The sequence below is a fragment of the Protopterus annectens genome, chromosome 16.part0, assembly GCF_019279795.1.
Source record: "Protopterus annectens isolate FY-2018-M chromosome 16.part0, PAN1.0, whole genome shotgun sequence".
In the NCBI taxonomy this organism is placed as follows: domain Eukaryota; kingdom Metazoa; phylum Chordata; order Ceratodontiformes; family Protopteridae; genus Protopterus; species Protopterus annectens.
The window spans coordinates 477,662,833-477,685,953 of NC_056750.1; the positions used below are offsets into that span (position 1 = coordinate 477,662,833).

The 23,121-nt window shown below is 36.5% G+C and overlaps 1 protein-coding gene across 1 annotated transcript in view; it reads right to left on the reverse strand.

Annotated features, from left to right (window-relative positions):
• Window positions 1-2,657: 2,657 nt before the first annotated feature.
• Window positions 2,658-23,121, reverse strand: part of ZBTB43 (zinc finger and BTB domain containing 43) — a 45,658-nt gene continuing 25,194 nt past the window's right edge. The window contains exon 2 of the mRNA XM_044057851.1: window positions 2,658-4,445. Coding sequence (XP_043913786.1) covers window positions 3,021-4,445 — 1,425 coding nt within the window. The 3' untranslated portion in view covers window positions 2,658-3,020. The remainder of the gene's footprint in view (window positions 4,446-23,121) is intronic.

The following is a 23,121-nucleotide window of genomic DNA, read 5'->3' on the forward strand; positions in this document are numbered from 1 at the left end:
CCAGACCGAGTGTGCTCCCTGTGTGCTCTTAAGAGAAACTATGCTTGATAGAGAGAAAACTGCATCTGGAAATACTGGGTGTATCCATTTTTGTTCCGTGTGAATGTCCCTCTCTAGTGCCAGTGGTGAGGATTCGGGCTCCTCGATTACTGGCCTAGAGTGGGGACGTCAGACATGGTCAAGACAAAAACAGTGCCTCTTTCTCAGGAAAGACAAGCAGCAACTGCCAGTAAACACTACCAGTTCACAAAAGATACTTTTCTGATAAAACAGTAAAAAGCGCTTTAAAAAGAATACCAGACACACAAAAATAAAACAAACAATGTTGTTTTCAGTTACTTAACACCACTTTTAAAAAGACAAAAAAAATAAGCTCGCTGTTTCAAAGTATGTTATCGAAGACAGTCTATTAAGACACAAAATAGTATAAATTTCCTGAAGGGGAAAGCAATAAACCATTAACACAATAAAGAAAATGGAATCCTCCTCCCCCCAAACAGAAATTAGTAGCCCAGAAAAGGAAAGCTGTAGGCAAGGGGTTCACTTTATTTTGCGGTTAATGACAAAGCTTCATTAATCTAGAGGCACTGGCAGGAAATAGCTTCTATGAGACACTTTAGTGCAGTGAAAAATAAGGCTGTGACAAATCAGGACCAGGGCACCCACACTTGTGTTACCACCCCACAAAAAATATTATTAATAATTCTGTGTACATGAAACGGAACAGGAAAAATTCAACCAAAAAGAATGAGCAAAGGAATGCTAAACAATAGGAAGAGAAGTACTTGAAATATGAAAATGGCATTGGACATAAACTCTAAGAAATAATATGAACTTGAGGACATGGCAACAACTGAAAGTATTTGCAGAATTCAGACTGAAAGATAGGGGAGCCAGAAAATGGGTTACAGACAGAAGCTTAAAGAAAATTTTAAGTTTGGGGTTGGTATAACGGTTAAGGTGTCTACCCTTAAGTCACCGTGTATAATGTTTGACACTCACCCTTGAAAGGGAAGCTGGTTAACCTTAAAGTGACCTTAGAGGGCAACTAGCCTTGTACTTAGCTTAGTTTGAGGACAGGAGGTGCTACTCTCTAAAGAAACGTTACAATGGACATGAAAAAAGGCCAAAATATTAAATGAAGTCTAAGATAGGATGGGGACATTTCAGGTGAGCCAACTTCAAGAAATGGCTACAACTGATGGATATTTACTCTTTATCTGAATTGTCAGAATTAACTGATAATTTGATACAAGTGGCCTTCTAAAATTAAAGAGACTGGCTGGGTGGGAATATGGGAAGAAAGGTTTCACAGTGATAACATCTGTCACCACCTTGGCAGAATTCTACAAAACGATAATGGTTTATTTCTCTAGCAGTATTCCCAAATAATTCAAGCAATGATCCCATGGTACTATAATCTCGTTCAATACTTGAGAATCTTTTACTGTACTTTTGCTGGTACCTTTAACTCAGTATTGACAATTCACTGTTGCACTGAAAAACAGTTACCTCAGGTAAGCAATTCTGAATTTTCAAATTTCATTTAAGTTTTCAAGGGCATAACAAAAATATTTACCCCTCCCCATCACACACAACATGTGGCCGATATTGTGGACTACTTGTTAGCCAACTACCTTCTGTATTGTTCAGTAAAAATCAATGACACCAAGCTCCTTTCTTTCCAATCATGCTTTTTTTCTTTTGAATTTTACCAGACACTATTTTGGCAGTTACTTTGAAAGAGTCACTTAATATGTTTATAAAAAGGACAAGGCAAATTTGTAGTTGGAATTCCACAGCCAGCTGCCAACAAATTACTCTGCAACAGCACTCAGTACAAGACTCAGTTTGGCAAGCATTAAGATCACTAAAGCCAGAATGACAGAGATAGGGCTTAACAATTAACAGCTCCAAACAAATGTGGCGCCAAAACATCACTGGAAAGTGGCTGCAACATAAATGTAACTTTGCTGAATGGCAAAGGAATCAAAATGCATTGCCAGACATATTCCTTATATATCTCGAAGTTTTTAGAAGATATGCACTGACAAAAAAACAAAAATAAATATCCGCATAAGCAAAACAAAACAATGATGAACAAAAGAAAATTAGACAGTGCAGCTGTTAAAACAGCTAATACTCCAATGAGACAACCATGGGGGTAGCAAGCGTGGCACTGGCCCATTTAAAACTCATTACTTGCAAGGCCTTCAACCTCTCCAGCCCAAAAAATGTGCCTAGAATTGGATAGTAAAGACTTAATTCTGAGAAAAATCTTCTTAAATGGACTTTAAGTCAATACGCAAAATAAACACAGATTTGTTAAGCTCTTGATTACACACTTTCCAATAATGCACGATGAGGTGTTGTATGTACATTTAACAGATAAAGTACTCTTTCAGAGACTACTAGAATACCCAAGGACTCTCTAGAACTTTGCTACATATGCTGAGGCCCAAACTTATCAAAACTGGTACATAAATACCTCTGAGTCTGCAGAATCAATGTATTATGCCTCTTAACATTCATTTAGACGGCTAATTGTTAAATAAATATTGCATCTCTGCAACAGCACATTTTAAAATAACCCAAGCTTAAATACATGTAACCCTGTATAATCTATTATTCAAGCATGCTCGTACACACACACACACACACACACACACACACACACACACACACACACACACCATAAAGTGGCTAAGTGAACAAAGTTTGTCCTGTATGAAGCAGGTAAGAAGCCAAGGGTAAAAGGGGAAGTGGTTTTATGTTACTGACCATCTACTCTTTCTTACATTTAAGATGGACTATGAAATCAATGATTACGTTATCAATATTTCAAAAAGGTGACTAATACAGTACCAATACAATCTGAATTATAAAATGATTAAAATGTGCTTTGTGGAAACTGCTTGCAAACGATGTGATTTAAAATTTTTTATGAAAAAATATTATTTGCAAAAGCTGCAGCTAAAACAGCCTTCTTCACAAATCAAGAACATCCTCTGCACTTTGTCTTAATGAGTATCATTTGTTTGCTCAACATGTGCTGCCTGATATGCTTTAGTACAAGATGTCACATGACGATGAAAGCTGTCCCTCCACATAAACCTCTTACCACATATAGGACATTCATATGGTTTTATTCCAGTGTGAATTTTCATGTGGCCTACGAGGTGATGTTTCATTTTGAATTTCTTACCACAAACACCACAACCATATGGCCTAAGGCCAAGGTGCATACTCATATGACGGTCACGCTGACTCTTGTGAGTAAAACTTTTGCCACACTGACATGGGAACAGTTTGTATACCACAGCTGCAAATCCTGAATGAGAAGTCTCCTCACGAACATCTGCTGTCTTTGCAACTGTCTCTCCATTAGCTGCTGCTGTCATGTCTTCCTGTCTAAGACTACTGCTGTGCACATCTACTCTATCACCACTGGAAAACTCTTCCATAGAAGCACCATAAAAATCAACATGTTCATCGTAACAATGATCTTCATTACTTTTGTTCAAACTCTCACCTCCTTTCCTGGCACCAAAAATGAAACCATCATCTGCAACCGAAGAAGGAGTGGGAGGTTCTACTCGACTAATACAATCAGAGTCAGAGGAGCACTGCTCATTAAAGCTAGAGTGACTTGCTAAAGTTTCAAAGTCCTCTTCAAATTTTTCAGGTTTAACATAAATCCATCGTCTGTGGTGCATAATACTAGGCTGGCTATAGATAGGTCTGGAGTACTGATAACCAGTTTCCTCCCTCCCACCCTCTTTTCCATTCCGGCTTGGCATTTCAGTGTTGAATCTGTCAAGTTCCGATGAGGAATTACTAGTAATATTTTCTGTCTCTCTTACCTCTGGTGACAACTCATCTTCCTTAGAAATATCTTCTAGTCTGTCCTCTTGTACATCTTCAGCTTTATGAAAATCTGCCTGTCGTTCACAGAATGTATCGCAGTTATCTACAAGACCATTATAACTGCTGCTACTTGGAGACTGGTGGTCATTACAGTTGCTAGACCTCTGAGAAAGGACAGATGGGTTTCCTTCCAACAGTTCTGTACACTTGTCAACTACATGCCACATCTGAAGAAAACTAGCTGCTGTCAGGTAACTGACAATTTCTGTGGTTGGCATAACCACCTTGCCTGTGTAACAAGATAAAAGAATAGTCTCAAATACTCGTGGATTCATAACATCTGGTAAAACAATTCGACTGCTGTTCTTCAGAAGTACCTGGTCACAGAAATAGGGGGAATTAGCTGCCAGAACAGCTTTATGGGCCCGAAAAAGATATCCTTGTACTATAATCGAAATATCACACAATTGGCCCTCCTCACGTTGTTGATTAAGCTTCTGCAAAATTCTACTTGAAAAGTTGGGAAATTCAACATGGAATGAATTGACTACAGACTCCATTTCAATGCAGGCATTAAACTGTATAAAAGAAAAAAAATATATAAATATAAAACACAAAAGATTTTTATTTTCAAAACGGTTAAGTATTCACATACAGTAGCACTTAGGCACACTAGTATTAACAGCTATTTCAACATAGCAGAAAATAAAACATGGATGTCAGCATGCATGCATATGCCTGTGTGGACATGAGTGCAAGTCAGTATTACACACGTGTTTGCAAGGATTCCTTTCTTTTCACAGACGTACTTATTTGACTCGACCTATATCAGTTGGACGATTAACGAGTACACGGAATTAATTAATACAGGGCTGTATAATGGGTTGTACAACAGAGCAAGTCGGAGTTTCATTTCTTCTCTATTACGGAAACTTGGAGTTAGTATATACAACATTGCAGGGGTGTGGGTGCTTGCCCTCCTTCAATAAAAGCTGATAAGTATTTACTTTATTTTGGACTAGACTTTACCAGTTTGATTAAGGTGTTCCAAGAACTGTTTTGTGATTGACAGTTGTACATAAAGCAAGTTTTGTTCACTTGCCCTAGCTGTGTGTGTATATATATATATATATATATATATATATATATATATATATATATATATACATATACACACACACATATATATATATATATATATACACACACATATATATATATATATATATATATATATATATATATATATATATATATCTACACACACACACACACACTTAGGGTTTATACTGTATTGTTGCAAGCTGACAATATCGAATCTGATATTGTCGGCACAACAATATTGAACGTGAAAAATATCAGCTAGGCAAACTGAAATCTCTGTAGTGGGAGATTTCCGTTTACCTCAATTGTAGTGCAGTCTCAGAGTTGTTATATTTGAGTAGCGGGGGTGTGGGGGGGGGGCTTGCCCCCCTGCCTACGCCCTTTACTTTTTTTTTTTTTGTCTTTTATACTGTGATATTTTACTGCATCGATCAATTGTGTTCGACATTTATTGCTTCAATGCAGTAAAATTTCGATGAGGTAATATAAATGCTATATTTATATACCTGCAGGCAAGAAAGAAGCATACACTGGGTCACAATTTTGACCCTTTCTTTGCTGTTACACAATAAAGAAAACATGACAAGCTGTGTATTCCTATGACAGAGAAACTTAAAGGGCATGTCGTTTAAAACACCATATGAAGTGGCAGCAATAACCACTGAAAAGAAGAGCTATAGGTACTTACCATAATGCTAGATCTGCAAGAAGAGATCCATCTGCAATAAGTGGTATGGCTAATTTCCCAAGCAGTAGTATCACTTTATGAAATTTTTCCAGACCCTCAGCTCCTGCCATATTTTACCAAGCACTGGTCTCTCATCCATGTATTCAGTTCTTAAAGAAAAATATTTTCATACATCAGTAGTCAAAGATGGAGGGTGGGTTGGCTAATGCACATCGACTTGGAGACATCTGAAGTATCAGGCAGAAAAAAAAGTTTCTAGCTTACCCAGTTTGCTTAACTGTGGAAACACACTTTAGGTCCATGGTAATCTAGTGAAGACTTTGGTCTGGAATTTCTGTTCATCTAAGTACTTTGCATAGATATTTAAAGATGACCAAGATGCTAAAACACAAGTGCCTTTTAAAGCAGCACTTCTTAAAAAGGGCTGCAAAGAAAGACAGCTACGGTACACTGTATTTTAAGTATGGGTTGCAAGTACTTACTAAACCTCTTATAGCAAAATGAAATGCAACTGAAAAGCCTCACAGAATGCTGTTTTTTTTTAAACTTTCCTACTATCTCAACTTACAGCAAATGAAAAAAGGATGATCTTTGCATATGGCTTAAGTTTTGTCTACAAAGCTCATGAGATGCCAATGGACATTAACACAAGCAGTATATTGTCCTTGCAGAATAAAACCAACAAATGGACATATTTTAGATTAAAATAGCTACATTAGACATGGAGAAAAGCTAGTTTCTTAAAGGGACTCTCCATGGAACAGAAAATAAAGACGTTTGATTGCTGGGACAGCCATTCAAAAATACTTTGGGGAAACATGACATTTTCAAGAAATGTCTTCAATAATGTACATTTTAAGTCTATCAAAACTATTGGTTCAAAAACAGAAACAGAAGAAAAATCCCCAACCTACAATTAACATTCCTATGAGGTAATTTGTCCCTAAATGAAATCTTCAACAGGAAATAGCCCTCAGAGAAAAGCCTTTCATAATCTGTCAACCAGAGACAAGGAGTCCTGTCCAAAATGAAAAGTTTAAGATTACCACCACATAAAACTTTTGCAGACAAATAACCATGATAACCAAGATCAACAGCAAGACATTTTGAAAGCTATTACTAAGACTTGAAGAAATGGTGCCAGAAGGAGGGGCATGGCTAGGATGCTGACTATCAGCAGAATTCCTTTGCTACTTTATATATTTCCGACAGGAAATTATAGTCCTCAATCATCCCGATTGTTTATATGAAGTTATTTTAAGTAACTTTGTTTTCTCTGCGATTGTATCAAAGAATTATTTTTTAGTTTTCAAATATTTTCCTATCAAACATTTATCTGGAAAATCATACATTCAGTCTGAAAATGAGTCATGTAAAAGCAACTTCACAAGGCTTGTTCTTTAAAAAGGAACTTCAATCCGTCCTTACAAATATCCAGGAGTTATAACTTCAAAGAAAAGTGCTCTAAACAAATGGATCAAATCCAGGAGGCTTGACAGCAACAGAAGTCACACGTATCTGCTATGAATGACTCTTTTAGAAGGGAGACAACATGAAGATGAAAATATACAATTTGTATTACAACCAAATATTCTTTTGCTGAACAAAACTGATTACCTAGAGAACAGGTCCCATAGAAATAATATCCTTATCTTTGGTTTATCAGAAAAAAAAATAGAAGGGAATAATATAAGCTTCGACAGCCTGCCTCCTTAAGATACTAGGCTTTCCTGAAGCAATGTCATATGGAATTGATACAGCATACAAGTTTTTATCTATAAGCCTCCTCAAAGAATAATAACGCCTCTCAGAGCTCTACAATAGTGAGATTTTTTGATTCTCAAAACAAGGAGTTTATCCATAAAACTGCCTGGGTAAAATCTCCACTCAAAACAGATGACACAACAGATTATTTTGAAGATTATTCTGCAGCAGTCATCTCTAAAAGAAAATGTTTCCTACCCTTAAATCAAAGGGATTAAGAAAGAACAAATTTAAGTTCACTTATTGTTTCCTGGGAGACTGAAAAATATCCTCCCTGATGATACCAGATATTTCTAAGACCCTTATACTGCTGGATCATTTCTGCAAACAAAGAATATTTTAAAATAAGTGGAATATATGGACTGGAACAGCATCTCCTTAATGAGACAGGTTGAAAGAACAGGATGGAAGGTTAATGAGAAGACTTGGCATAATATTGGTAGTTTTTCTTTCAATTTTATTTCTTTCTTTATAACACATCAACATTGGTAGTTTTGCTTTCAATTTTCTTTCTTTACAACACATGAACAAGGTTTGTTCAACTACTTTATATGAAGCAAAGTGGACCAAGAGCTTCCCTACAAGGTAAACCAGAGTTTTTTTTATATTTTTCTATCTATAGCATTAAATCTTTTACATATAACTTCAGTAACATATCACTTAATATCCATAGCTGTGTTATTTTGCTATGTGTAAAATACTAGTATAATCTTATTCCCTTTTCTTAGTCTTATTTGAGAACAGATATACAACATCTGAGGAGTCTTTGCTTCACTTTAATTGAGCTACAGCTCTTTACCTGTGAATGCCAGTACATTAATTTAAGAGGGTATTGTAAACATCTAACCTCGTACTTTTGTTGTTTCAGGGTTCATTTTCTGGGTTTCTTCTGCAAATCCCATAATATATACTTTTATTGGGGTAACTTGCTTTTGACACTTTGCTATTATGGGGTAGCATGAGATGAGCTGATTGCTGATTATGGTTTTTATACAAATAACATCTGAAGCATATAGCGTGCCTTTCATTTCTTTCCTTCACTTTCTAGGGTATCACGTTATTTACTTGTTATGTTTATGCTCTCTGTTGGTGAACCATGATTATGAAGTGAAAGATGAATTCAAGTACACTGCATTAAAGGATAGTTTTATGTTTGCACTTGGATGTAGCTTGGGTGCTTGTGTCTATTTGTGGCAACTGCATGGCTTCTGTGGGGTTTTTTTTTGCTTGGGAGATTCCTTTTCCATCTGGTGTAGATGGGAACATTGACATGGTTTTTCAGTGGGACTTGGAGAGCCTTGTGTGCAAGGATGTTTGGTTTGCTGCCGTGGTGCTGCTTTTTGTTTTTTTATTTCTCTCTCTCTATGTACTTGAGTGTCTGTGTTTACTGTGGTGGGAAGGTAACGATGTACTTGTAACCTCAGAGCTTTTCTCCCTCTATACGTGATTTGTGTTGGATGTTTAATGAGACCATGGCTCGGTTGGTTCTTGCGATCTTTAAAAGTGCAGATGTTTATAACTACTTATAATAAGAAATAGAGCGAACAGAGCTGGTGATATAGACTTTCTTCTTGGAACAGATAGGCACATCTCTATTAAAATGTTAATATAAAATATACTAGATACTAAATGTTTCAAAATCATTTATGACTGGTAATGAATGGGAATTTCTTAATTAAGGACTGGTTTGCTACTCTGATATCTTGATATATAACCTTACTTTAAAGTAGCTGGGTAGGCGTACTCTCACTCTTGTTGATGGGCGGGAATGTTTGGGCACAATGTATAATCCAAACTAGGAGTTTTTAGACTCCATGTTCGAATGGTTTTAAATCTGTACGTTCAACATTTTCAGAAATTTCTTTTGGGGGTGGTGTTTACTATAGTTAGTAATTTAATATCTATATTTTACTAATTATTTTCTAATATTCAGTATGTGGTTTTGAAAGTAATGCGATGCTACTGCTATTACTTTGAAATTATGAAAACACTCCTAGCATATTTGTTAAACCTTCTACAGGTCATCTCTCAAGTGCATTTCTATCAACATTAATGGTTTAAATAATGGTTGTAAGAGGGAGTTTAAATAGGTATTTAAAATTATTAAATTCTCAGTTTATATTTTTCAGGAGACAATTATTACAGGCAGATACAGACTTAATACTAAAACATATTCTGTTTTAGCTAGTTCTCACTATTATCAGAAAAAGAGGTGGTGGTTATATTATGCAGAAATACCCTGCCTATAACCAAGATTATCGGATCATATAACAAGGGAATGTTCTGTTCAGTAACATTAAAAATTAACAGAACATATACCCTCATTAATGCACATTGGATCCCAGGAGTATGAACTAGTACTGTTAGAAATCATTTGAACCAAATTTCAAAAGGTAGTATTACATTAACAAACAGGGAACTCGGGCTAGAGCTGATAGAGTATATACCGCTGAGTTAAGTTAACTGACAGATTTAATAGGTTAATGCAATATAGTGTCCCACTTTCAGGTCATAATGCCATAACTTTTGAGCTGACATTAAAAATAAGCAATTATAGATCTATTAGACACATACCTGCTTATACAACTAACGTTAAAGAATTTAAACACTTTCCTGAAAGAAATTCAGACTTTTATTGACAATAATTAATTAACACAGAAAACATTTCTGAGATTTGTCTATGGGATTCTTTAAAGGCTCATCTATATGGTAGAATTATGTCTTGGTATATTTTTAAATAAAGGCAATGGGACAAGGAAATGATTGAGCTACAAGAAAAAAAATTGATAAACTAAAATTAGCTAGTTAAAAGACAAACACTAATATGATAAAAAAATGAATAGTTTAAATGGTATATATTTAGAAATTTTAAATCACAAAACTAGGATTAACTTAGAAATGATTACAATAGTCAATGTTTCTATTAATCATAAATTTATGCTTAATTTAGCTAATAGAAGAAAACATTTAAATAAATCCAATCATATTAAAAGCAGGAACAAGGTTACTGAAGCTGAAGATATCCTGAAATAGAGAGTTTAGAAGTCATTTTGACATAATTAACAAAAATAACCTATTAATGGACTCGCTGGAAGAAATCAAAACATTCCTTAGAAATAATAAATTATGAAAATAACTGATAAACCCATCCAAGGTACCAGAAGACCAGAAGCCAGCCGGAACCATTTTAAAATCAGATTTAATATAGGCACAAAACACCAACACAAACGCACACTATTACAGTGTTTTCGTTTCAAACACTTTATCAGATGACTGTCTGAAGCAGGTTGACAGATTGAATACCTCTACACAAGAAATAAATTCAGCACAAGCTTAGAAATGAATATGAAACAATACTTTATCTCCCTCTAGTGGTCAAATGTAAAAAGTGCAAGCTTACTACAATAAATGCTATTAAAATCTGTTAAAAACATACAAACATTTCTAAGCTGGTGCTGAATTTTTTTTCTTATGTAGTTCCAGTTTTTTACTTTAATGTCATAGTTTTGTTTAAAATTGCCTTCACTTGGATTAATTAATATGAATCAATTTTTAAAGCATTGTTTTTACACAGGCTTTTTATATGTTTTTACATTAGTTTTTTATGTACATTCATTAATATTTATGAGTATTATGAGGTGTTTTATTTAAAGTTTATTGGTCAATCTGTTCATTAGTGAGAATTTTTAAGAGTTCCGGCTGGCTTCTGGCGTACTGGTACCTTGGATTAGTTTACTGGTTTTTATTTTGGTACCTTTTGGCTATTTTTTTCAAGATAACCGATAAACCCATTACTTTCTCTGCACTTAAAGCTTAGATCAACAGACTAAAACCCAGCAAAGTATCATACCTGAACTTTATAAATTAATGCCAAAATAAGCCTCATCTTTAAGTCTTTTCAATTGTTAAAGAATTAGCAAATGCTTCTCCGTCCTGGAAGTATACTTTCAGTTCACCAATTCTAAAGCAGGTAAAGATCCTGTAAAATGTACCTCTTATAGACTAATATCTTTATTAAATACAGATTATAAATTATCTCTGGCTATTCATGCTAACAGAATAAAGCAGTTTCTACCATTTGTGGTGAACGGTGACCAAACTGGATTCATATTAAATAGGAATTCCTATAACATTAAAAGGTTACTGACAATTGATTTTACAACTATAAACATTAATAAGTTTAGATATTGAAAATGCTTTTGGCTCCGTTAGCTAAAACGCTCTCTCATTAGTACTTAAATTTCACGAGCAACTTCATACATCTTATTTTTATGAAAACTCCTATGCATATGTTAAAATAAGTTCACATACCTCAGAGTGAATTAGGCTTTCTAAAGTATCTAAACAATCAAGACCTTTCTCGCCTTTATTCTAGTTACAGAACCATTTGCCAATTTTATAAGATCAAATTCAAACATGAAATGTATTGAAGTGGGAAAGAATTCAGATTCAATTGTTTGTAGACGATATTATATTGACCTTAAAATGGATGCAATAGTTCACTTCTAGCTTTTTTTAAAGCAATGGAAATCTTCCAGAAGAAATCTGGCCCGAGTTTTAATGATAAAATTTAAATTTTATATACACTAAAACATTTAAATATACAGTTTGGGAAAAAATACGTAGGAATAATTATTACCGAAATTAATGACTTAACTCTCAACTAAAATACTAGTTTAAAATTTAATAAATAATCTTGTAAACAATTGGAACAAATAAATCTTTACTCTGGAAGGCAGGCTTTCTATAATTAAAATGATTATACAATCATTCTTTACCAATAAGTTGCATAAAGCAGTTTTAATTCTTTAAATGTGTATGCTGCCGTAATAAACCAAGATTAGCTTTAATTCATCATACTAGAGATTGCTCTTTTGGTGGTATTGTTCTGCCAGATTTAGAGCTATATTCTATATCTTCAGTCATTAAAACATTAACTCTGGTTAAATAATCATTATACTGCTAAATAGAAAGAGCTCCATAAATTTTTGCATTAGAAACTATTTTAAAAATTCAAATGATAATTTAGTTTCAGATAACGTTTTACTTTGCTTACTAAAACATTTTCCAAATAATGTTTTGATAAGCAACCAATTCTTCTTATCTCATCAAAATGAGTACCTTGATAAATTCTAGTTACAAAAATCCATTACATGTCCTCATTTTTCCCCCAACAGCCTACACTCATAACAATTTTCCACTTTAACTGATGTTTGCTTTTAAAAGAAAGCAACTTGATATACTGGTTTCAGTTAATAGAAAAAGAAAAATTACATTCTGCAGATTATGTAATAAATAAATTTGATTTGGATGAAGATGTGGTTGCATGTACAAAATTGTAGAAAACTGGTTGAACACAAGACCAAATTAATGCAACAAACTGTCAGAAATTATGTTCCTAAATTAAATTACTTTTTTTTTTTTTTTTGGATGCAACATTATAAATTGAGAAAGGTATACAAATTATATAAAGTGATTAAAAAGAAACAGTTACTGGAATTAAAAATTGGAAATTGGAGATTAAAGGAAATCGGCAACCTATTTTTTGATGGTGTTGTACTTGAACCTTACTGGGATATTTTTTTTCTTACAGGCTCTATTTACGGACAAATTTACTTTAACTTAATCCTTAATTTTATTTAATACCCTGATACCGGATTGTGTTTCAAGACTAAAATATCCACTTTTATGGGGCATCTTATCAATTGCATAGAACATAACAAAAATTTGGAAAAAAATTAATCTACTCCCTATTTTAACGAATTTATCAACATTGCATCAGAAGTTTGTCAGTTGGAACTTATTACCATCAGGACAACCACGACTAGAATCACTTCTTCATATAGCATGTGGAACAACCTTAAAGAACTACCAAATAATTTGTGATTTCTATGGATACTTGTTAACTAATGAAATCTATATGAATCCTCATTGTTTAGTAGACACTCTTGTGAATAGTCGTTTTGTTGTATTTTTTGAAATGGTTTCTTTTTTACACTTTTAGATTTATATTTCTACTCAAATTGTGTTATGTTTTCATTTGTTTATAACTTACTAAAAACAGAAGAAACGGTGCTGGAAAGGCTCCGGATTATATCTTGACTGGAAGGCCTTTGAAAAGATGATTAGCAGGCTATTAAAAACAGGATCTGGTCCAGCAACTAATGAACTACAGCAGCCATGCTGCCAATGTGAGAGCAAAAACAGGATCTGGTCCAGCAACTAATGAACTACAGCAGCCATGCTGCCAATGTGAGAGCAAAAGCCATTCATTAGTATGGACTAATGCGACAAACTGTACCAAAATTGTCATACAATTTGTTTGCAGCAGTAAAAGCTAACTTCTGGAGCATCCTGTGAGGAGCACGCATAACGGAAGGTAGGGCAAAATCTACAATCATAAGCACTTAGGCCTTGTAGAGCTTGGCCTTCCATATGAACTTTAAGTAAACAGGGAAAAGGCACAGATAAGATCCTGTAATCAAGGCTGTGTTAAGCCATCCAAAATTAGCATGCAAAATGTTGGGATGGTGGCTTAATGGCTAAGGTGTTTGCCTTACAAACACAGGGTGCAAGGTTTGAGTCTCACAAGGGATAACTGACTAGGCTTAAAATGGCTCACAAGGGCAGTTAGCTTAGTACTAAACTATGAACCTGTGTGTCACAAGACTGGCCTACTCCACATCTATAAAATTCCCGTGGCTAAAAACAGGCATGGGGAGAACTCAAGCCATCAGAAAACAGTGCTGCAGCATGTCTGCAACAAAGTTAGTTTCTCCATGAAAGTACACAGTTGAGCGGAAATTATAGATTAACCACTTCCAGATTCACAGCTGCTCTACAAAGAGACTAAGAAGTTCTGCACTCCTGGCCAATGTGGCAGAATACTGATATATTATTTGAATAGAAAGATGTCCCCTTAAGAAAGGAATTCTGGAATTCTTGTAGAGAAGGGAACACTGCCCTCCTCTCCAAAACTGTGAAATGCAAGACTCTGAGAATAATATGCATGTTAGATATTTTGCTCAGCAAATTGTCAGATCACATGAAGTAAATGCATGTGCAATAACTATGGCTACATGGCAGTCAAAGATAAAAACGCCTTCTGCTAAGGAGATGTTTGGGAACAGCACACCATTTTTGATGCAATTTGCAAGCCTACATATCACTGGAGCAGAAAGGGGATCCTCCTCCTTTAACTAATGTACTCTTAAGGTCCCCTGATCGACTTTCATGGAAAAAAATGAAGTAGGTAGCATTTCAAGGAAAGCCATCATCAGACCTAACACTAGGACATACACATCTACTATGGGGCGTTAATCAGGAGACAAACTGTACCTAGAATGCGTTCAATTCTCTCAAAGAGTAATTGTTCAGGTTCTAGTACCTAGAAGCCAGCCTATAAAAGGTTTGCGCCTATGCTGGCTAAACCTGGGATTTTGCAAAGTTCACTGTGACTTCCAAGGGGTGGAACCAAGGAAGCAGAGACCCGCCGATGCCCAATATTTTTGTAGATGTTGCACCAAGCAACAAGTCATCCAAATAACAAAACACACTGATCCCAGCAGCCTGAGATGTGTTGCTACTACAAACATCTATTTTTTTTTTTATGAATACCCAAAGGGTTGGTCAGTCTGAAAGGAAAATACTGCAAATGTTACTGAGGGACTTCTATTTGCTTGTATGACTCAACTCAACATCCTGAAAATCTAAAAAGCACATCCTATCACCAAGTAAACAAAGGAGAAGTGAGTGAAGGGGGACCATAAAGAAGGACTTTGGGAATAAAGTTATTTGGGTTGCTGAAATCTAAGATAAGCCCGAGGGATCTTTTGTCTGACACTAAAAAAATTCTAGACTACTACCCACACCTTTGCTGAAAAGTACAGGTGTGCAAGTAAACTTGCCAGAGCAATAGATGTTTAAAATGATTACTGCTACAGTAGCCTAAGCTATATGGGTCACACCTCAGTAGCCTAAGCTATATGGGTCACACCTCACATAGGCTATAACAGCTAGCCAGCTTCAATGCACCCAAACTGTCTGCACAAGCTGAGCAGCCTTAAAAAAAGGTTTGGGTGTTAAGCTCTTCAGAGCTTTCAAGCCAACTGGGAAAGGGTAGTTAAGCCACTCGGGCATAAAAAGCATACACACACACACACACACACAAATAAAAGGGATGGAGGCAAAGAGCAGCTACTGCAGCAGGGATAATTCTTAAAGTAAATTTACTTCTCCATCTGTACTGTGTTCATACTGATCACTGCTGCAGTTGTCTATAATATATAAGAAGGTTATCACAGTTTATATTAACCAAAAAGTGGAAGAGTAAGGGTCCAGGAGCCTCAGTAGCATGTTCCTAGCAAAGCCTGTCCTAGACCTGGAAAAGGAATCTAGTTTATAGCACTTTGTAAAAGTATGCACGGAGGACCAAGCTGCTGTACACTTAGTCTGCATCAGGAGTACGATGTGGCTCCCCACTGCTTTTTCCTTTCCAAAAATGGATAGATAAAGTCAAGACCCTGGTAGAATGAGCCTTAACTCTGCCTGAAATAGTTTTGTTGTGGGCAGAACAAAAGGTAGTAGCCCGAAATCACCAGTTTGCTTAAACACAGATTGTCCCTTCTTGCCCACAAGAAATTAAGTGATCAGATGTTCTGAAAGATGTTGTTCTGTTAAGACAGTACCCAAGCAATCTGTGGACATCCAAGGTATAAAGCATAATTTCTCCCTCATTTTTGGGTTTAGGAAAAACAGGGAGATGGTAGATTGTCTAACGGTGTCTGTGTTCTCTAAGCCAATGTTCTCGAAGGATCCCAGTCTCTACGGAAGGTGATAATCCACTTTAAGATCTTGCTACTCAGATATCCTTTCTGCACAGGTCAGAGCAAACAGCAAACAGTTTCCCAGAAAAAAACAGCCACATAATTTGGTTCAAATGAAGATGTCAACTTCTCAAACACAAAATTAAGAGAAAGACAAAAACACAGATACCAGATGAACAGCTCAGTCTTCAACTCAAAGCCATTATCTTTTCTCCAAAGAATTGTATAGAAAGACAATTTAGAGTATCTGTTTGTAACCTTGGATATTACATCACTTTTCACAGGGATTCCAAATCAGGGGGAAGAGAGAACATTAGGAGCTTGCTATGTTCTAAATGTACTTTTTCTAATGATAAAGTGAATCTGTTATGCAGTCTGTTTGAAATAATTTTGGACAATGTTTGCCTTTAAAGAAACTTTACTTACAAAACGTTGGGGTAGCTATGGGCACAGCCTGTGCAAACAGCTACGCCAACCTAACTTTAGTCCAATGGGAAGAAACATTTCTACTACAGGGAAATGAATTTAGCAAATATGTTCTGCTGTATGCATGTTTTGTGGATGACATGTTTTTTCTATGGGAAAACTTGATAGAGATGTTGGGTAGATTCTTAGAGTACTTACACACAATGGCACCATTTTTTAAATTTACCTGTAAGTACTTAAATGAAAAGCTAGAATTCCTTGATGTTCTAAGTGAACATTTCAGAAATGGGGCAGATTGCTACTTGCCTGTATTAGAAAACAAGTAGAAAGAATTCCACATTGCATAAAAACAGCATGCATCCAAGACATGTTAGCAAAAACATTATGAAAGGGCAGTTCTCAAGAGCCACAAGATTACATAGTAAAAATGATGAGTTGGAGAGGTCTATGGAAGTGTTAAGAGGATATAACCAGACAGAAATAAACACCACCATAGGAGTAGTATATCAAGAACGTCAAGGGAAGGGTAGACCCTACTTCTCAAAACAAACTACAAGAGATAACCCTGAAACAGACTCCAGGGATGAGAAACTCAGGTTCCCCATAATGTATGCAAGTGATGTCAGTCAATTTTGTGATATATTTAGGAAGAATTCGAATATATTGTTAGCCACTAAAGAACTTTAAGGCTTCATAGACTCTGGACCTCACTTCTCATTTACAAACAAAAAAATCACTTAAAAAGGCAGCTATGTTATAAAACCCAAACAAGTCCCTGAACACATCAGATGGACATATATCTGCAGGAAGTACATTTTCTCATATAGCACTTTTGCACATCCACAGCAAAAGTTTGGAATTGAATTTACTTTCTATTCAGACTGCAGGATTAGAAATTTTATCAATCTTATTTTTTTGCCAATATTGTAAAGTTTTTTTAATGTGGGCAAGACTAATAGAATGCTCAACGAACGCATTTTAGAACATATGATGGACATAATAAATAAAAAGGAGAGTAGTGCCTTAGCTAAACATGTAGAAGCTGAAGGGATGTACCATGTTTTTAAAATGTTTAGTTTTATAAGTTCTGGAAGCAAATGTCAGAGGGGGGGGTGACATTAGAAACGGAACAGAAGAGACTAAGCAAAAATGGATTCTGCAAATAAATGCAGACAAACCCCCAAGCATTAACGAAACTTTCTTTGACACTATTTTTTAAAGGCAAGAGTTTTGAAGCACTAATTCCCTTTTACATGGTTCTATAGGCATTCACATTTGAACTTGCATACTGTTTTTACAGTTTTATGTCTTTTGATGTTTTTCTATTTTTAAATTTGAGTCGGATATAAATATTTGTTTGTCTTAACTGAGTGATATATATTTTTTCAAAGTGACCAAAGAAGGCATGGGATGTTTTCAGTCTGATGAAGTGACCTGGAAGGTCGTGAAAGTGCTCACTTTGTCCTTGTAATAAAGAATTTTCCATCTACTGTGGCAGTTCGACTTTTTATACGTACAAAATTAAGATACCAAGCTGGAGCTACCAGTTTTCTGGGAGGCTTTTTATGTAGCACCCCTATTATTTTCACAAGAGACTGCAATGAAAGAGGGGATCCATGGCCAAACCTGTTGAAATGGACACCAGATGAACAGTGGCAGAGGAATATGACAGACCATTAGATAGTAACTCTCACAAATACTGAAAAAAACAGAGCAATACAAGCTGAATGGGTGTTGGCTCTTTCGTTGGCACTAACTAGAAAACCTTTTCCATTTCCTTATATATGATTTTCTAGTAGCAGGTTTTCTTTCCCCATTAATACTTGCAGCACGTTCTCAGAAAAAAAGGGTCTTCGTACCTTTTAGGCACTTATCATTCAGGTAATCAGGTGTAGTTGTTTAAGGTCAGCATGTATTAAAACACCCCTAATCTTATCGGAGTATATCCATTCTGTGAGAAAGTTTGTTAATCGTACTTGGGAAATTCCAAATGAAAGGCAATGCTGACTGGGCTAAAACGGCAGCCACGACAATGACCTTTGGGGAGTCATTCTGAATTTTCAGAAGTACACTGGAAAAGTGCTAAAGCAAACAAACATTTTTGCCCATGGAAAAGGAAAAACATTGGTCTTCCAGGCATTCTTTCATGGAGTCCTGGGAAAAAAATTTGCCATTGACTATTTAGAAAGAAGTATATTTCAGCAATAATACTGACAGATTAACACACTAGATTAGAGTGGTCAGAGTAGCTACATCAGGTAAAAAGATACCATCACTTGTTTAGTCAGGATGACGTAGATGAATGCTGTAGGTTCTGTTCAAGCACCTTTATTATAAGCAAACAAATACATATACAAACTAGTTGTCTCATGCAGATGTTCACACACTGGTTGTACTCATAAAATGGTACTGAAGCTAGCACATGCCTGCTATTTATACATATCTTCAGATCTTAGCAATGCTTCTTAAAAGGTACGTTATTCTACATCCACCCTCTGAGAAATGACACTGACAGCATTGGCTGACATGCTAAAGGTACCAATTCACTTTCCATCATGCAATTATACAAAACTGTATTATACACACATATAGATATAGATATACACACACACACATAATACATACATACACACACAAACACACACACACACACAAACACACAAACAGAAAACACATTAGACCACAATAAAGCATTTCAAAACTTTTCCCACCTTTAATGTGACCTACAACCTGTACAACTCAATTATAAAACAAACAAATCTGTCAGAGGAAAAAATATAAAAAATAAAAAATGTACAATAAGCTGGTTGCATAAAAAAGTGTGCACACCCTTAAACGAATACCCTGCAAACAGGTTAAGATATGGCTCCTCCCTGTTTGTATGTATCAAACCACTGTCATGTTGTGCGCGTGGATGGCAACAGCACACTGCGGGATCAAGTCCTGAAGTGCCTGTAACATTAGGAGAATTGCTCTCATGTCCTCTACACAGACATGAAATCTGGCCTCTAGTGCAGCCCACTTACCCTTGAACATCCTTGTACAGATATGTCTCTCTTCCCCCAATATGCAAGATATGTCTTATCATTCAAATGAGGAAGGATGAACAAAGGGAGCTCCTACTGAAAGGCTCTGCAGTTTTTTCTACCATAAGAGACTCTTTATGCATGCCCTTGACAGCCTGATGGTGTTCATCACAGGTTTTAGTGCCTCATCCCACTGGGTTCAGTGTCTCCCTTGAATAATTCTACTTTTCAGTCTCTCAAATGGAACCGTATGAATGGCTGCAACCTTCAGGTCTCTCACTTTTAGGACCACTTATGCTGTAGGTCTTCATGTCTGTGAAAGACTTTCAAATCAGTGACTATGGAGATGATCCTGTTTGTAAGCAGGTAATTTGGCCTTCTAAATGACTCTGGACTTAGCTGGAAGTAGCTAAAATTTATTTTGATAGGCCAATCATGGTTCAACATGATCAACACAACCGAAGTACTACCTTGCCAGCAGTAGTAATTCCATAGTGGCAGTTGGTATGAGGCGTCTAGGTAAGGAAAACCTTTACCCCCAGAAGTTGCCTGAAAGCCATGACTGGGGCTCTACATTTGGTAACCATCTAGGGTGCGGTGTTGAGTCCAGATGGAAGGACTCTGAACTGACAATGACTGGCTCCCACCTAGAAGTGCAGGAACATCCTTAAAGATTTTGCCATCTTGATGTGTAGGGTATGCATCTTGAAAGTACAAAGTGCATATCCAATCTCCTACTTGTACAAAAAGCTTTTGAATATGGTGATCTTCGACACTAGGGACAATGCTGAAGCAACCACCAATGCCATCGTCATAGGTGAGAACAAAGGAACATCCTTTGATGAGACATGAACAGCTACAGACATGGGAATCTATTTCATTATTGCTGGCACTGAAACAAGGGTACAAAAGGAATAAAGAAAAGGAGGGAGTGAGACTTCAAAACTACCCTAAGCATCAACAGGGGCTAAGATGACACCATACTGATGGAACTTCACAGTAGCAGATATGTGTTCCCAGTCCAAAAAGAAGGCAGGGCTACCGAAGGACCTGTAGGATCTAAGAGATGAAGCAGGTATAAAAGTAAAGACCACCACCATCTCTCACTCTCTTCTCTGAAGAACAGCTTTCCACTCTTCCTTTCAGCAGCTAGTTGGTAGTGCTCGAGGACTCTTGCTGAGGAGAAATGGACATGGAAGGGTTTTGTTCAAGACCATTTCCGAGACTACTTTTAGGTACGAAGGTAAGATTTAGTCCAAGGGCACTCTTTATGAAAATCCCATGGAGGAAGGCCCTGGGTGAGATGAAGAAAAATATTCACATTTTAGCTGGAAACATGTTTTCCGAAATTGATACATCAAGTTCCTTAAGTTTGTTATACTATGTTCTTTTTTTTTCTAGTCTAGACTCTTTGGAAGAGTGCATTATCTGCATTCTCCAGTATGGGTTTTTCCACCAGCGCTGCCACAGAGGATGACAGCCCTTTCAATACCATCTTATTCTTCCTGCCAAAAAGTATATGCATAAGCTAACTTCCTGCAAAATGAACAGCTGTTGCCAACTGCTGCACACTTGCAAAATACATATTATGTGGGTTTTCTGAGGAAGTATTTTTTGCCAAAAGTTGATACTTTTTGAATGCTGGCCTGGCTCCTTTTCCCATGGTTACGCCTTACAACAAAAGTAACACAATCACCATAACAACTGCATACCAGCTATAACAGTTATAAACTAATATAATAAACAATATCCGTATCCAAAGGAAAATTCACACCAAAGATAAAATCCTCTCTCGCTCCTGCACTTCAAACACAAGGAAGGGGATGGAGGCAAATGGGGAACATTTAGGGGGCAAAATAAGAAGAAATAAATTTTGAAGTGGCTAAATAAAATTATAGAAAGTGTAAAACTTTTTACAAGTTCTCTAACAAGAAGTAGGAGAAAAGGGTGACAGAGGAAAAAAAAGGCTGAATCATATCATTAATCACTCAAGGGAAGGGCATTATAGGAGATGTCAACAATGCAACGGCAACAATGAGATCTGGATTATATCTTTGCAGAAGGGACTATGGCACAAGGAAGGAGGCCATTTATGAGGCGGTCTGCTGCTGAAAAAGTAGCTAACAAGGTGACCAGTTCATCTGTTACAGTACCTGGACAGGTGAGACAGAGCATCTCATTGAGGATCTTGTGACCAAAGAGGTCACGTCAGATGAGGACAGAGCATAGTGAACTATATTTGCCTTGGCAGGATTACTTTGGCCTTGCACAGAAACATCTGCTAAAAATGCTGTCATTAAATGGAAGGAAGGAAGAAAAGGCATAGAGCTTATCTAAACAATTCTGTGTTGGTTTGTAACTAACTGTGCAGCTGTCTGAGGTGCAACTGCGAGCGATAGTGAGCAGAAACTACTGCATGCATTAGTGCGCAATGTAACAGAATTCCTGCATCACAACTGGTATGGTCAGAGGAAAAGCCTTATAGGTTTCATAGGTTGGTACTAGGCTATCTGCCTGAAGGCATATATTAGCCCAGCCACGTTGTGAGGTATTCACCGCCCCTTTAGTAGATCCCTACACCCTTGTACTAGCAGCTAGTACCCTTGGCCCCTATCTAGTAGTGCTGCTGGTGTGATCTCCTTGTTACCCATCCACTCATTAAGGTTCCTCTTGAAGAGTGATATGAGGGGCTCTGTCTTATGTAGATCAGGACCCTGTTCCATAGTAAGGGAAGTCTCTGCGAAGGGACTCTATCCCTCCAGCATGTTCTATTCATTGTTGTGATGAGATTTATATCCCTAGAGCGTGTAGCTAGAGTAGATTTGGTTTTGCTAAGATGGAGCATGTTCAATAATTTTTGGATGGACATGGTTCTGTACGTTAGACAGAGATCGCCTCTGAGAAAGCGGTATGCAACAGAGAACAGTCTTAGCTTTTTCAATCGTGCTGCATAGGGCAACTGTTTGAGGTCAGTAATCCTCTTGGTTAGGTACCTCTGTGGTCTCTCCAGCTGCTGGAGAGGTCTAGCCAGGTACATTCCAATTGGTGCATTGTACTCAATAATGGGTCTGATGAGTGAAGAGTAAAGGGGCACCATTACATCCTTAGATCTTGATGCGAACCCTTTCGTGATCAGATGGGTCACATAGAAGGATTTTCTAACCACTTTGGCAACATGGTTATCAAAGGAAAGCTGACTATCTACTTGGGTCCCTAGATCCCTTATTTCTTCTTCAGATTTCAGGGGATTACCTCCTATGTTGTAGTTTGCGGGTACTCTTGTTTTTTTCCAAAGGGGATTACTACGCATTTTTTTTTTATTCTACTGAATTCTGTATTTAGTTGTATATATACTGTTTGTGTGAGTTTATTTAAAACCTCTGAAGTCTGTGGAAACTTATGGTTATTTCCTTTTTCTTTT